This window comes from Populus euphratica, unplaced genomic scaffold (genome assembly GCF_000495115.2).
Source record: "Populus euphratica unplaced genomic scaffold, PopEup_1.0 scaffold74.1, whole genome shotgun sequence".
In the NCBI taxonomy this organism is placed as follows: domain Eukaryota; kingdom Viridiplantae; phylum Streptophyta; class Magnoliopsida; order Malpighiales; family Salicaceae; genus Populus; species Populus euphratica.
Window position 1 is genome coordinate 44962 of NW_011499954.1, and position 14489 is coordinate 59450.

The 14489-nt window shown below is 30.0% G+C and overlaps 2 protein-coding genes across 5 annotated transcripts; one reads left to right on the forward strand and one right to left on the reverse strand.

Annotated features, from left to right (window-relative positions):
- Nucleotides 1-308: 308 nt before the first annotated feature.
- On the reverse strand, nucleotides 309-3435 carry ANT1 (aromatic and neutral transporter 1). Of its 2 annotated transcripts, XM_011044221.1 has the most exons (4): nucleotides 2888-3435; nucleotides 1659-2306; nucleotides 917-1034; nucleotides 309-757 (listed from the first exon to the last, which is right to left on the reverse strand). In XM_011044221.1, exons 1-4 carry the CDS (start codon nucleotides 3101-3103, stop codon nucleotides 630-632), a joined length of 1110 nt encoding a protein of 369 aa, XP_011042523.1. In that variant the 5' UTR covers nucleotides 3104-3435; the 3' UTR covers nucleotides 309-629. The 2 variants fall into 2 exon arrangements, with proteins under 2 accessions (XP_011042523.1, XP_011042522.1); XM_011044220.1 differs by having other exon boundaries at nucleotides 309-1034; nucleotides 2888-3433.
- A 3941-nt stretch (nucleotides 3436-7376) lies between these two features.
- Nucleotides 7377-12993, forward strand: LOC105138191 (probable E3 ubiquitin-protein ligase BAH1-like). 3 transcript variants are annotated; one of them, XR_844732.1, is made up of 7 exons: nucleotides 7377-7887; nucleotides 8592-8836; nucleotides 8928-9176; nucleotides 9273-9410; nucleotides 11663-12223; nucleotides 12320-12378; nucleotides 12446-12988. XR_844732.1 is itself a non-coding variant. In XM_011044222.1 (6 exons), the coding sequence occupies exons 1-6, from the start codon at nucleotides 7668-7670 to the stop codon at nucleotides 12549-12551; spliced, it is 1017 nt and encodes a 338-aa protein (XP_011042524.1). In that variant the 5' UTR covers nucleotides 7380-7667; the 3' UTR covers nucleotides 12552-12988. The 3 variants fall into 3 exon arrangements, 1 of the variants encoding a protein (XP_011042524.1); XR_844731.1 differs by lacking the exon at nucleotides 11663-12223 and having other exon boundaries at nucleotides 7380-7887; nucleotides 12446-12809; nucleotides 12849-12993; XM_011044222.1 differs by lacking the exon at nucleotides 11663-12223 and having other exon boundaries at nucleotides 7380-7887.
- The last annotated feature ends 1496 nt before the right edge of the window (nucleotides 12994-14489 follow it).

Genomic DNA, 14489 nt, shown 5'->3' on the forward strand with positions numbered 1-14489 from the left:
TTCCTTTTCTTGGGAAGCAGAAAAGATACCTTTTAAGTGGTATGCAAAGTTGCAAGCAGCAAAAGATGACAGGGTTTAGGCGTACCAGACTGGAGTTAGATTTCTAGTCTGTGAAATCAGGCCTACCTAAACGAATTGTGGTGCGATTGTTAAAGTATGAAGTTAGGTGTACCGTACTGTATAGTGTACCCAACATAATTCTAGTATTTGTGATGGAGGCAGTGCATGAAGCTGTTTAAAACCTTGACAAAAATATGTAGTTTTAATTAGTTTCAAAATTTTCTATTATCAGCGTGGAAGCCGCATGCTCGAAAAGATGCGGGAGCACATTAATGCAACACAAAGAGAGCTAATTTGTTTCCTTACAGACATCGAGAGTCAATTGGGTGAATGAGGCAATCTAAATTCATGAAAGTTGAACTTTCCATTCGATTGGATAAAGGCAGGGCCAACAGCATTATACAAAGCAAGTTGCTGCATCTTCAGTCCCCAAGTAAATGATCTCCAGAGATACATCCCCTTCTACCTGTTGCTAATAATGTCTCTTACATGAAACTACATTTCTCTATGTGACAATCTAGGCTACTGAAAAGGAAAAAAGCAAAAACATAATTCAAGCCAAAATTCCTTCAAAAACCAATGATGGAATTGTAAGTACCATGAGCAGCAAAGAGAAGCCCACCTATCAAGAAGATATAATCCAAGGCTTTCTCCCAGAATCGTAACGATGAACCAAATAATTTTAGGTGAAATGCGGCTGGCAAAACAAATGAGATTAGTGCACATACAGTACTCCCGACAAGCGATGCAAATTCACCAAAACCAGGCACAAATGATGCCAAGAGTGCTAAAACAACAATCAATATAGCACGACTCAGATATGTTCCAAAATTTCCAACTAATGTTGGATTCTCACCATCTTTATAGCATGCCTTTCGAAGCCATTCACTGTTTCTCAGCTTCCCCTCCACAATCTCGTGGATTGGGTGTGCCATGATGGGAAACGTGAATGCTAGTCCCAAGCACAATCCAACCTGTTGCCAATTAGCACAAAGATTAGCATGGCAATCACATCCTGTTGCATAATATAGCAATAAAATAGGAGAGTAGGATTTGCAAAATTGCAGTGATAAGATTACCATTCCAATTTCACTGTTACCTCTGCAATTATTAAGTCTTGTGGTAGGCATACATGCAACATAATTACAAAAGTCCTACATGCAGTATAAAAATACGTGCCTACGCATCTAGTTTTTTATGCTTTTAGATAAAAATTATATGCAAAAAAACAATCAGTTCCAAATGGAGGATGACAGTGAATAACAATAATACTAGACAACGACAGAGTAGACAGGCAGGCAAGGCATCTGTTAATACATCCAAGGCATCTGTTAATGCATCCAAGGCAATGGATATAAAGAATTGGTTCCAAGTTCTAAAGCTAACCTTTATTTTATTAATTCCAAAAGCTGTATTGGGATAAATTAAGATTTCTTGTAATAAACAACTAGTGAAGCTATTCATTTCTAAATTTAATACCAACAAAGAAAGGAAAGGGAATCCTTGAGCAAGTACTAATGCGGTATGTAAAGATGGAAAGAAGGATGTTACACGTTATAAGTGCCATATTTATATTGCAAAAAGCTGGAGCACATTACCTGAACAGCAATTGTGGACCAATTGTTGGGCAAATTGAGAGTTATAATATCTTTAGTTTCATCACCATAAGCCATATAACCAGAAAAACCAAACAGAACATACAAAAGAGTAATCCCAGAGAATGCCTTTGCCAGCAAGCTAGCAAAACCGCGCCTCTCTTTCATTGAAGCCTCCAACGACAATGTCATCCCAAACCCTTCAAAACAGAACACTGCCATCCCTGCAGCAAACGGCAATCCTCCTATACTAGATGTGATTGCCTTTCTATCACCAAACCTGAATTCACCGCTTATTACCTTGTCAAAATCCTCTTTCACCACGACTGCCATCGCTAACACATTGCATATGTCGGCAAAAATGCTAAAAGGTGCTAAAGAAGATAACGAATGGATCCAGGATAGTGCGATCTCGATAGGGACTAACAAGAATATGAAGGATGAGAACGAAAGTCCATGGCCCTTGAATACGGATGATAGATTTTGGCCAATAAAGACTAGGTATGCCACTGCTCCTCCACACTGGGATGTGAAAATGAGAAATTCTGTCAGGGAACGGCCTGTGTTGCCCATACATTTGTAACCCAAGTCACCATATGTTTCTGTTTCTGGTGTTAATTCTTGTGATGCTAGCTTTTCTTTGCATTGAACCTGCAGCAGTGAGGCAAGAAAAGACTAGTATATAAAATGAGAGTGTGTGGGAGTAAAGAATTAAAAATATATTAATTTAAAATAAAAAAATTCAAATTTTTTCGGAAGTACTTTTTAAATACACTGCCAAACAGCCACTTAATCTGTTATTGAGGGAAACGGAATTCTTCTAACATTTTTACCACAAATAAAACAACTGACTTCGAGACTCGATCTTGCATCTTTAGGATCGTGAGCTTGAATATATATATATTAATTTAAAGAATTTTCTGAAGTATTTTGCTGTCAATGAATTTTTGGGCCACATAAAATAAGTACAGCAGATCCCAAAATTAAAGATAAATGAAAACAAGAAAAGCAAGGAACCAAAAAAGAAATAAAGTTTTAAGAAAAGGTTAGTTTGAAAATTGTAGTGAATAATAAACCCCAGAAACAAATATTGTTAATTCCTCTAAAGAAACAAATAATAAATTTTATCCCTGGATTAGATATATGCTGCTGGTATAAAAACTGCATCTGGGTAACAAGAACTATATGGAGGAGGATTAAGAAAAGAAAAGGAGAAGAGAAAACTGACTGACAAGGAGAAGCATGCAATAATAAGTGGCAAATCCAGCGGCGAGGACACCGAGAGAGCCAGCGAGCCAGCCAGCAATTCGAAAAGCGAAAGGCAGGCCTAAAATACCAGTGCCAACCACAGAAACAATTATATTCCCTAGTGTTTGAATTTTAGAAGCTGTTCCTGTTGATGAAGATTCAAGTAGAGGAATTGTAGAAATCTTCAATTCATGTCCCATTTCTTTATTTCCTTTTTCTTGATTGCCTGAACGTCTTCTCTATTTCTCGGGGGGTTTCGTCTGCTTTTTGTCTTTTTGTTCAGAGACAAAAGGTTCGGAGGGTTTAGGAGATACGATGGTGGTGATCGTCTTTCTGCCAGCAACTTCGGTAACTTGTAGAGGTGAATCTATATGTCTTGGATTGTGACCGCTAAATTCAGGGTTATATTTTTTTGGTGGAAACGGCTGTTATGTGCTATGAATCCTACCCGTAAAACTTGCTTTGGTGTTCCTAGTTTTGTTTTGGAAACCTAGAAATTCACATGTTCAAGAATTGTAAAGAAAGTTAAATAGTAATTAACAAAATAAGTCATACCATGTGCTTGCTAGTTATGGCACTCCTGTCTGTTTCTATTGGCTGGCACCAAATGAAGTGAACATCATCAAAAGTAATATTTAAGAATGTAATTGAAATTAGTTTTGAAAATATTTTTTTTTGCATTGAAATATATTAAATTATTATTTAAAAAAATTTATTTTTAATATTAGTATATTAAAATAATATAAAAATATAAAAAAATTAATTTAAAACTAAAACAATCAAGATTTTTTAAAAACACGATTACACCAAAAAGCTAAATAGAATATAATGCCATCTCAATTCGTGATATAGATTAAGAATCGGACAATGAGTTAAATAAATTAAATTACGTTAATTTAAAATTATATTATTTAAATTTTTTAAAAATAAAAATAATATTATTTAAAAAAATATTTAATTAATATTTAATTAGATTATGGTTGAGTTATAGAGTCAATTAAGTCAAACTTAATTAACTCCAATTTGATTTCTTTGGAACCTAACTTGAATCAAAAACCAAGTTAGGGAGTCATTAAATTAACTCTTGATTTGCATCGTGTTTAACAAGTAAATTTATGATATTTAAAAAATAATTAGTAATATCTTAATAATTATTCTCTACAACCCACTTTAAAAAATACAAAGAAATATAACTGAAAGAAAAAAAATTATTCAGGTATAGATATTTTTATCATTCTTGTTGAACCATGAATTTTATAGTTTCTACCTTTTATGTGTAAGTTTTTCTTCAAAATAGAAACTATAAACTGACTATAATAAATCACAAATTATTTCTTGAGTATTATAAAAGTTTCTCAAAGTCAATAACACAACGTTTCATGCGATAATTTCACAACAAAATAAATATATTTCACGCTTTTAACCATTCATCATTTTGTTCAATAATTACAAGTTTTAATTTAATGATGAAACATCAATATTGAGTATTTTATTTTCTAAGTATCATTAAAATTATAAGCATCATTCAAGAAGCTTTCACGCAAAAAAATTAGCATACCGGAGAGGTGTTGTAATTTGTCCTGTACTAATTGATTGATGGAAACACAAGAATTTAATAATAGTTAAACAAAATATTTCTCTTAATAAAAGTTTAATTTAAACTAGTTAAAACTATATATCATAATGTAGCAATTTGATTTAAACTCGAGTTATCTAGATAAGAAATGAATTTAAAGGTTTCGAGATTAATTTAAAGGCTTAAATTTAATAAAAATATTAAATAATTTTCTATAATTAATATACTTTTTATTATATTAAAAAAAAACCCAACAAGTATCATAACATAACACATAATATGATATATAAACTAGTTAGAACAATATATCATACTGTAGCAATATCTACTTTATGTACATATTGTCAAAGGGCTTCTTTTAAACATTCAAAGCGCTGCATTTTAATGTGATTTTAACATAAACAAACGTTTTTTTTTATAAATACAATTCTTTTTTAAAAAAAAATTAAATAGAATTCTATGACTTTTTTTTTATTGATGTGCATTTAAAGAATTAAAAGAGTAAAGAATTAAACTGAAACTTTAATAAAAATAGAATATAATAAAAGATAGAAAAAAAAAAACAAATTCTAATTTTGTGGCTGGCATTAAGTGTAGGATGAAGTTAATATGATCAAACATCCCTTCTGCTTATCTTCTAAACAAAAACATCATATGTTAAGTTGGCATAGCAACTGGGGATCTATTTCATTTATTCCTGCGTTTTAATTTAATATTAAGTTGGTGAGAATTGTTTATCAATATTACTGTTCAATTATTCATATTACTGCTCAAACATAAAATAATTATAAACATGGATTATGATAAACCAATGCAACTTTATTAAGTGAAAAATTAATTAACAAAAACAATTAAAGAGATGATATCTTTACAAAACATTATTTATTAAAGTAATATTTATTTTTCTTTTATTTAAAAAAAATTTATGTTTTTTTTTTCAAATTTCATCATTTAATATTTGATTTGTTGGAGATTGAATTTCATGATTTGTTGCATTTTGTTTTATATATAATTATTGTAATCTTATAACTCATGTTGCAAGTTCGATATACTAACTTGATTGGTTTAATTTTTTTTAGTTTTAACTTTCAACATTGAGTTGATTATAAATTAGATTTCACGATTTATTTTAGTTCTTTTTCTATAAAATTATTCTGGTTTCACAATCTAAGTCATAAGTTCTGCTGGTTAATTTTGATAGGCTCAATTCATTTTATTATCTTTTTTCTTTAAACTGATTGTTTTCTTCTAGATTCATCATTTAGTAATTAGTTTATTAGAAAATGAACTTTGTAATTTATTTTGATTTTCTCCATACAAGATTATCTCAATCTCATAACATGAATTGTGAGTTTGACAGATTAACTTGAGTAATCTTTTTTATTTTTTATAAGATTATCTTAATATCATGATTTGAGTCATGAGTTGAGAGGTTAACCTAAGTTAACTTAAGTTGTTTTTTTTTTTAGTTGATTTTTTTATTAATTTTATCATTCAATATTTAATTGATTAAGAATTAATTTTTATAATTAATTTTGATTTACTTTCCATAAGGTTATCTTGATTTTATAATTTGAGTCGTAAATTTGACAGATTAACTTAAATAATCTATTTTGAAATTTTTTTAATCCTTCATTTTATACTAGGTTGATTGTGATTTTAGTTTCATAATTTATTTTATATAAAACTATTATGGTCTCATAACTTGAGGTGTGAATTTGTTAAGTTAAATAAAGTTGATATAATATGTTACTGTCTCAATATTTTTTTTAATGCTATTTTTAATTTTTGTTAGTCAAATTATATTTTTATTAATAATTTAGATTATCCATGAACTAATCAAGTAGATTGAATCAACTTCCATAAATATATATATTTTTTCACTAGAAAAAATTATCAATACCTAAATGTCTTTTTTTATATTAAAAAATATTGATGAAACATTAAACATACAAGTAAAGAATCTATTGAATTATATTTGTCAAATCAACTCATTATTTAACATTTAAATTTGATGGAAGGGCTTATTAAATAATAAAGGATAAATAGAAGGTCTCCTTTAAGAAAATCAATTAATGTCGGACCACGTTAATAATATTATGAAAATAGAGGGACTAATGAGCTTATTAACCTGGTTTTGTGAAGATGGAGCGTCACGGTGTCATCATGGTTTCGTCAGGAAAATAAAAATAATGGGAGAAGGTGGTGGCGATCGCCTTTCCCATATGGGATCCTTACTTTGTTTGAAAAATTTATGGTTTTTTAAAGTAGATATTCAATTAAATATGTAAAAAAGTGACGTGAGTGGTTTGATGATGTGTTCTATAATGTATTTTTATTTTTAATTTAAATTTATTTAAAAATATATTAAGATATTTTTTTAATTTTTATATTAGTATATTATAATTATCATTGAAAATAAATTAATTTCATATTTTTTCAAGTTAAATCTATTTTTAAAATAAGTGAAGTGTGACATATGGTGTTTTTTAAAAATATATTCTGTCTAAAATTTATTAAAATATTTTTTTTAGATATTTTTTAATATCAGTTCATTAAAATTATTAAATAATATTAAAAATAAATAAATTTAATATTTTTAAGATAAAATGCATCTCAAAATACTTCAAAATACAATATAAAACAATTTTTTTTGCTAATAAATTTAGAGTTTGTTTTATACTTGTGACAATAGTTTTTTTTTATTTTTTACTTGAAAGAACTTTAATATATATATTAAAAAAATATTTTTAACTCAAAACTATTTAAAAATATAAAAAAAATTATTACAAAAAATAATTAATGTTTTTATTAAAAAAAAAAACACTTTCAATGGTCCTTAATACGGCAACAGGAATTCCCACGACCAGAGGAGGATCGGATCATATCATATCCCATCATTACGTTAGTGGGCTGTGTGGGTGGATCCCATTTTTCTCATAAATGCATCTGGATTGTTTTTGACTTGGCGTGTTCAGGTCAAACTGTACTTCCTATTTATTTAACGTTAATGGTGCAAATTGCAAGAGAAGCGCGGGTTTCGTTTTTTATCGAAACAAATTGCACGCAACATCCTCTTGCTTGTGTCTTTCTATAGAAAAGAAACTCGTTTCCAAATCCCAGTTAGTTAATCCTTAAAATAAATATTAATTAATCCTTCGTTTCTCTTCATCGAAACAAAGAAGAAGATGAAGTTTGGAGAGACATTCATGGAGTATTTACACGGAGAACAAGAAGGGTGTTTGGACAAATGTGCTCATGTTGAGTACAAACGACTCAAAAAAGTGTTAAAGAAATGCAGAAGCCAAGGTCCGCCATCCACTTCTTGCAACGACGAGCAGCAACAAGAAAGAGACAGTGAACAGAATCACAGCTTGTCCCAAGTCTGCCATTGCAAATCTTGCCCTTGTAAGTCCCTTTTCCTTCCATGTTTTTGGTGGAAAGATGGAATCTTGATATGGGATTTCTGTCAAATTTGAAAACTTTTGGCTGATAGTTGTCAGTTACCCTTTTGGCTGATTATGTTTCTTGATACCTAGTTTAGTTTGTAAAGACATTTGATTTCGTCTCTGAATTGAAAGAGTTGGAAGTCAGGAAAGGGTAGGAGGAGTTATCAGACGGGTTGGTGAACAAAAAGAAGAGAAATTAAGGCAATAAAAAGAAGAGTGGAGTTACTGGAGTCTCTTCGCCACAACCATACTGTTTATATTCAGTTCTAACCAGGGTTCTAGTTTATTCATTGATTTAGTGTTTGAAAATATTTGAAAGAGATTTCGCATGCTTTCTTGTTCTGTTTTGATGTATTTTCAAAATTGCTATATCAATTTAAGATCTTAGTTGGTTGCCTTCTCGAGACAATTTAGCTTTTCTTGATGTTCTTGCGATTAATCATTCATGTCTTCTGATTTATAATAAATGTGATGAGCCGCATGGGTTCCGGCAAGGTCTTGTATGCTCAATTTCTTTTGGTTTTAATGTTCGCTACAATTCACTATATAGGTCACTAAATTTAACAAACTTTTACAGGTTCAACTTAAAGCAGAATAATTTGACTGCTGAATGTTTGTAAGTCGTATCTGTGTTATAATCACAATAGCTTTTTTATTTTGTAGTGTGTGATCAGATGTTCTTTTCCGAATTGATGAGGGAAGCTTCAGATATAGCTGGGTGCTTTAGTTCCAGAGTTAGACATCTTCTCCATCTTCATGTTGCCAGGGGAATGCAAAGATATAAACTTCGTCTACGTCAATGTTTCAAAAATGATCAGCAGATCATGGTTGAAGAAGGGCGCATGCTGATTGAATATGTTACCATGAATGCAATTGCTATCCGTAAAATTCTAAAGAAATATGATAAAGTATGCAGCAATTTAGTCCATTTTCATCATTTGATCTTTCTTATTAGGTTCATGTTATCTTTACATCAAAGGCATATTTTTTCAATTTTAGGTGCATTCCTCTATAAATGGGAAGAATTTCAAATCCAAGATGCGGTCTGAACATATGGAGCTTTTGCAATCACCTTGGCTAATAGAGTTGGGAGCCTTTTATTTGAATTTTGATGGAATAGATGGAGGGGAGTTTAGTGAGTTCTGCAGTCGGTTTTCCTGTGATCTCAGGGCTACAGAACCTGTCATGACACTGATGCTTCCAAATTATACAAAATTAGAATACGGTCTTACTTGTGCCATTTGCTTGGTAAGATATCAATTCTGGTGCATTCCAAGGTACAGAAAATAAACATTTTTTCTGCTGATCTTCTCTTATTTTGTTTTTTTAATCATTACCTCTCAGGAGATGGTTTTTAATCCGTATGCTTTGAGTTGTGGTCATCTTTTCTGCAAGTTGTGTGCTTGCTTAGCTGCTTCTGTGCTGGTGGTTGAAGGCCTTAAAGCTGCAAGTTCAAATGCAAAGTGCCCTGTCTGTAGAGAGGTTTGTATCTCTTTAAAGCAAACTGATGTTTATAATATGCTCCACTAGACCACCTGATGCATACCTGTAGTCTTGTTGCTTGTGCGTATGTGAAAACTTGTCTCTGCATATTTAAATACCATCCAAGATTCTGTTCTGCCTGACTTGCACAGGATTTATATTAACAAGTCACCTCGGATGTGAGCGATTCAGAATTCATATTTGGTCCTTACATGCCTAGGGAAAATGTGAATCAGTCTAATGTCTTGTCAGTGAAAAATAATTTTTTAATTTTTTATGTGTTTATGTACTATTAGAAAAATTAATCAACTGAAAATAATTTTTAATTAAATAAAAAATTAATTTGATTTTTTAAAAAATATTTTTTTGGGTGAAAAAAAACTTTTTAAAAACGGTGAAAAATTTAGAAATATTATATTATTTAATAATTATATCAAATTTGATCTTTAAATTTTTAATTATTATATATATATATATTGTTTTAAATATTTTATTTTTAATTCCATTTCTTAGAATTTGATTTTTATATTAATTTTAATTTTAATTTTTATAATTTTAATTTTTTTTAATTAATTTATTATCAATCAAATTTTGTCCTTATTCTTTTAATTATTATTTATTTTATTTAAAATAATTTATAAATGGATAATTATTATTATTTTAATTTATTTATTTATTTTTATTTATTTGTTAGATTTAATCTTTATCATTTTGATTATTATTCATTTTATTTGATAATTTATAAATTTTATTTTTTTAATTTGTAAGATTTGTTCCTTATTATTTAATAAATTTTAAAATTTATTAAATAATTTTATTTATTTTTTTAAAATAATTTATTAATTTTTTTAATTTGTAAGATTTGTTCCTTATTATTTAATAAATTTTTAAAAATAAAATATTAATAAATTATTTTTTAACTTATTTTTTATGACATAACTAAAAATAAAAAATATTTTTCAACTTAATTTTTATTATATTATTAAATATCAAAAAATAATTTATTTTTTTAAAATTTATTTTTTTAAAAATTATTTTTCAATAAATAAACTGGTTAAATAAAATATAAAAATCATGTTTTTTTTTGTCTGTGTTTCACTTTCTGGTTGACTTGACAAAAGGAGATCATGAGTCATAAAGCTAGTTTCTGATCTTCTCAAAACCTAATTTTGAAACCTCAATACACTTAAACACCAAACTTCGGCAAGAGCAACACAGTAACTTTCTTAATCCCGTCAGATCCTTAGAGAGAGAGAGAGTAATTTTTTTTTCTCATCTTTGAGTCCAAAACAATGTGTTCTTTTCATTCGATGGAAAGTCACAGGTATGTTGTTTCTTGAGAGTTTTTAAAACACTTGTCATTGGATCTCCACTTTTGACATTTGATGTTTTGCATGATAGTCTCTCCTATCGGAATATGAAAAGATGCATTGTTTCTTATTGAATCGGTACCCTTTTGAGATGTGCGGTTGCTCAAGGCTGTATTGGGTCGTGGGCTGCCATGAATGGCACCGCCAGCTCACTCCTTGGACCACCTACCAATACCATTTAATGTTTCTCCTTTTTAATTTCTTAAGTAGAGTACAGCAGCCACGTCCAAGGATTAGATCATTGAGAGATGAATCCATACTTATCCAGTCTTATGGTCTATCTTATTCCTGTTTTTGTTCTCATACTAACTCTCTTATGCCATCCCCATACCGAGCTGCCTTTATGTTTCATAACTTCCTACAACGTCTCAGGCACCAGGATACACGATTTCAGAAGTCCATATACTCGTAAATTAACAATTGTTGTTAATAGTTTCCCCTCTGATTAGACAATTTCACGATCAATATGTTACAGAATTTGAATACCGTAGAACAGTAATAGCCTATCACTCCTGGCTGATAAAACAATTTATCTAGACTCCTTGGTGCTAAACTAGGTACAGGGTGATGAAATCTCATAAATTCGTTGTCCTCTCTCAATGGATTACAATACTGTGTTCTGATCGTGTGTAAAAATTATAATATTTTGATACTTTAGGAGATAGTGTAATGGTGACCGTCCCACCTTCTAATTCCTGATGGTTGCAAATAATTATTATCCGGATAAGAACTATTATGCCTCACAAAGACTGATTCCCTGGGGGATAAGATTTTCAAGGCATATACTAAGTAGGAGCTTGAAGCAGCTACTTACTCTGAAGGTGCTTTTGGTATATCACCTGAGACAACGTATATTACTAGAGCTACCTTGTGCACTTCTAGGCCCTCTTTTGTTTCAACGGCAAAGTTATGCCCTACGCGGATTGATTCCCTGGTGTATAGGATTGTTCAAGGCATATTCTGAGTAGGAACTTGAAGCGGCTACTTACTCTGAAGGTGCTTTTGTTGTATTACCTGAGACAATGTGCATTACTAGAGGTATCTTGTGCTCTTCTAGGGCCTCTTTTGTTTCAACAGCAGAAAGGAACGAGTCATACACCATGCATGGTTGGTTTCTTACATTGGGTGCAATGGTTATAATATCTCGGTGGGTACAAAGAAAAAAGGTTTCAGTAAGTTCAACTCTCTTGGGATCTTCAATGTTGCTAGTTGTCTTTCTTGTTTGCCATGAGAGGTTTGCAGGTGGTGAATCTTCCTTGGAAGCATGGATTGTTCTAACTAGTGCAGTAATGAAACACCTTACCTTTCATTGAGTGGATTGAGTCTGGAAAAAATTATCCTTCTTTTCTTTCTAACATTTATGTTTCTGTCTCATAAGATTAACTAATCAACCTGAAGAGATCTGCTATTTTACTTTGTTGGAGTGAACACTGCTTAATATAGGTAGCATGCTTGTTTGCTGTCCAGGTTGTTTTGTTTCTAAAGAAAATGAATTTTCTGGCATGAATTGATCTCAAGTTTGCTTACCATCCTATGCAGGCTGGGGTATACACTAACGCAGTGCACATGTTGGAGCTTGATCTGCTTGTGAAAAGAAGGTGAAGAAACTAATATTCCACTCTCTTGTTGAAGATTTTACAATTTCTGATTGTCATAATCTTTCAGGTGCAAAGAGCTCTGGAAGGAGAGGATGGTTGCTGAACGTGCTGAGACCGTAAAGCAAACCAGGGAGTATTGGGATTTACAGACCAAATATGCGATTGGCTATTGATTGTGGAAGGCTTGAATGGAGGAGGGAATTCTGGAAGTGTACCTCAAGTGGTTGAGCTCAGAGTTGCTTGAGATGAATATCATAGTTCAAGCAGGCTGTGGATTTCTTGGTGGTTTTGAGCTAGACCCAATTAAAGATCATTTTGGAATGTTTCCAAGTGAGCAGCCTGCTTAGCTACCGCTATTGTAATTCGAGATTACAATGGAGGAAAGGAAAGGAAGACTAGAAAATAAGACAATGAATATTTATCAGCACCAAGTAATTTTTGCCAGAGAACCTCGATTTGGTCAGCACCAAGTAATTTCTATCGAATTACTTGGGATTTCTTTTTATGAATTTTGATGATCCCCCGCTTAACTCCTTCCATGTCTCTGTTTGAACAGCTTTTCACTTTCCTCTGTTGTTTCATCTTGTTAATGTTTTTGTATTTCTCTTTTTATTATTTTTATGTGGTGGTGTTTGCTTTTTTATAATATTTTTTTATCTTATGAATATTTTAAAATAATATTTTTTTATTTTATAAAATTTATTTTTGCAATTAAAACAAAACAAAAATAGTAAAAAAAATAATTTTTTTTTAGAAACACAGCCATGCCGATAATGCAGCCAGTACACATCTTGTCCTCGCAGGTTTCAAAACAACGTTGTTCAATGGCATGTTTCAGTACCCTTGGACGGGTGATTTACAGAAACATACTCGTGAAAGACAATGCAAAGTTCAAAGTTTTAAAGTTTTAAGTTTAAATATGGTTGGTTATTGTGTTTTAAAAATATTTTTTTTTAAATTTAGATTTTTTATATTTTTTTAAATTAATATTGTTTTTGTTTTTATATTATTTTAATATATTAATATCAAAAATAATTTTTTTAAAATAAAATATATTATTTTAATATATTTCTAAATAAAAAATACTTTAAAAACAATCATAATTATACTTTTCAACAAGCTATATATAAATAAAACGCTAAAGTTTCAAATGAATATCTTTTGTTTTATTTTTAAATTATTTTAATGTATTGATGTTAAAAATACTTTTTAAAAAATAACAATATAAGTTAAAAATCAAATTTAAATATCATTAAAATAACTTAAATATCATAAACCTATTTAGTAGTAGAAATTGTGGCAGCGAAGTATCATTAAGCTAGATAGACATGTGAAGAGAGAGAGAGAGGAGGAATAACATTGGGAGAGAGAGCAAGTGCGAAGAAGAAAGACATTAAGTGAAAAAAAAAAAAAAAAACAAAAAGATGATAGATAATAAAATCACAGAGCACTATAAAAACAAACGTTTCTCCATCCATTTGGCCCATTTCCACAAGCTTGGAAAACGGACGCGCCCCATGGAGTCCTTTTTTGACAAGGAAGTGCGATGGGACCTGTCCATGTATCTAGACGTGGTTATAAAGGGAATGCTTGCGTGTCTAATATTTAATCACAATTTAATTCTTTAATTAGTTAAACACTATTTATTGGATGTAGGGTCCATAATAATAATAATAATTATTATTATTATAAGAAGTAAAAACCATATAGTCAATTATTTGTTTTCTTCTATTTAATACTTAGCCTTTTTGTTAATTCTGTTTTTTTTTTTTTCCATTTGTTTATCTTGAAAAATTGAAAAAGAAAAAGAAGAGTAGATAAGATGGGAAAGTTTGGTAGGAAGCGTGGCAATTTCAGAATAAAAAACTTATTAAATTGAAGATGATCAATATTAATAGAATGTTTGGAATGTTGTTGGGGTTAATTTTTAAAATTATTTTTGATATTAATTTATTAAAATGATTTAAAAATATTTTTAAAATTTAAAAATAAATAGTTTAAGATGAAAGATTATGTTAATTGTTGTTGATATTAAATAGATTAATTAATTAGTTTTGATTAAATACAGTGACTGGTATATAATTAAATTCCAAGTAAGTGAAAAAATGAAA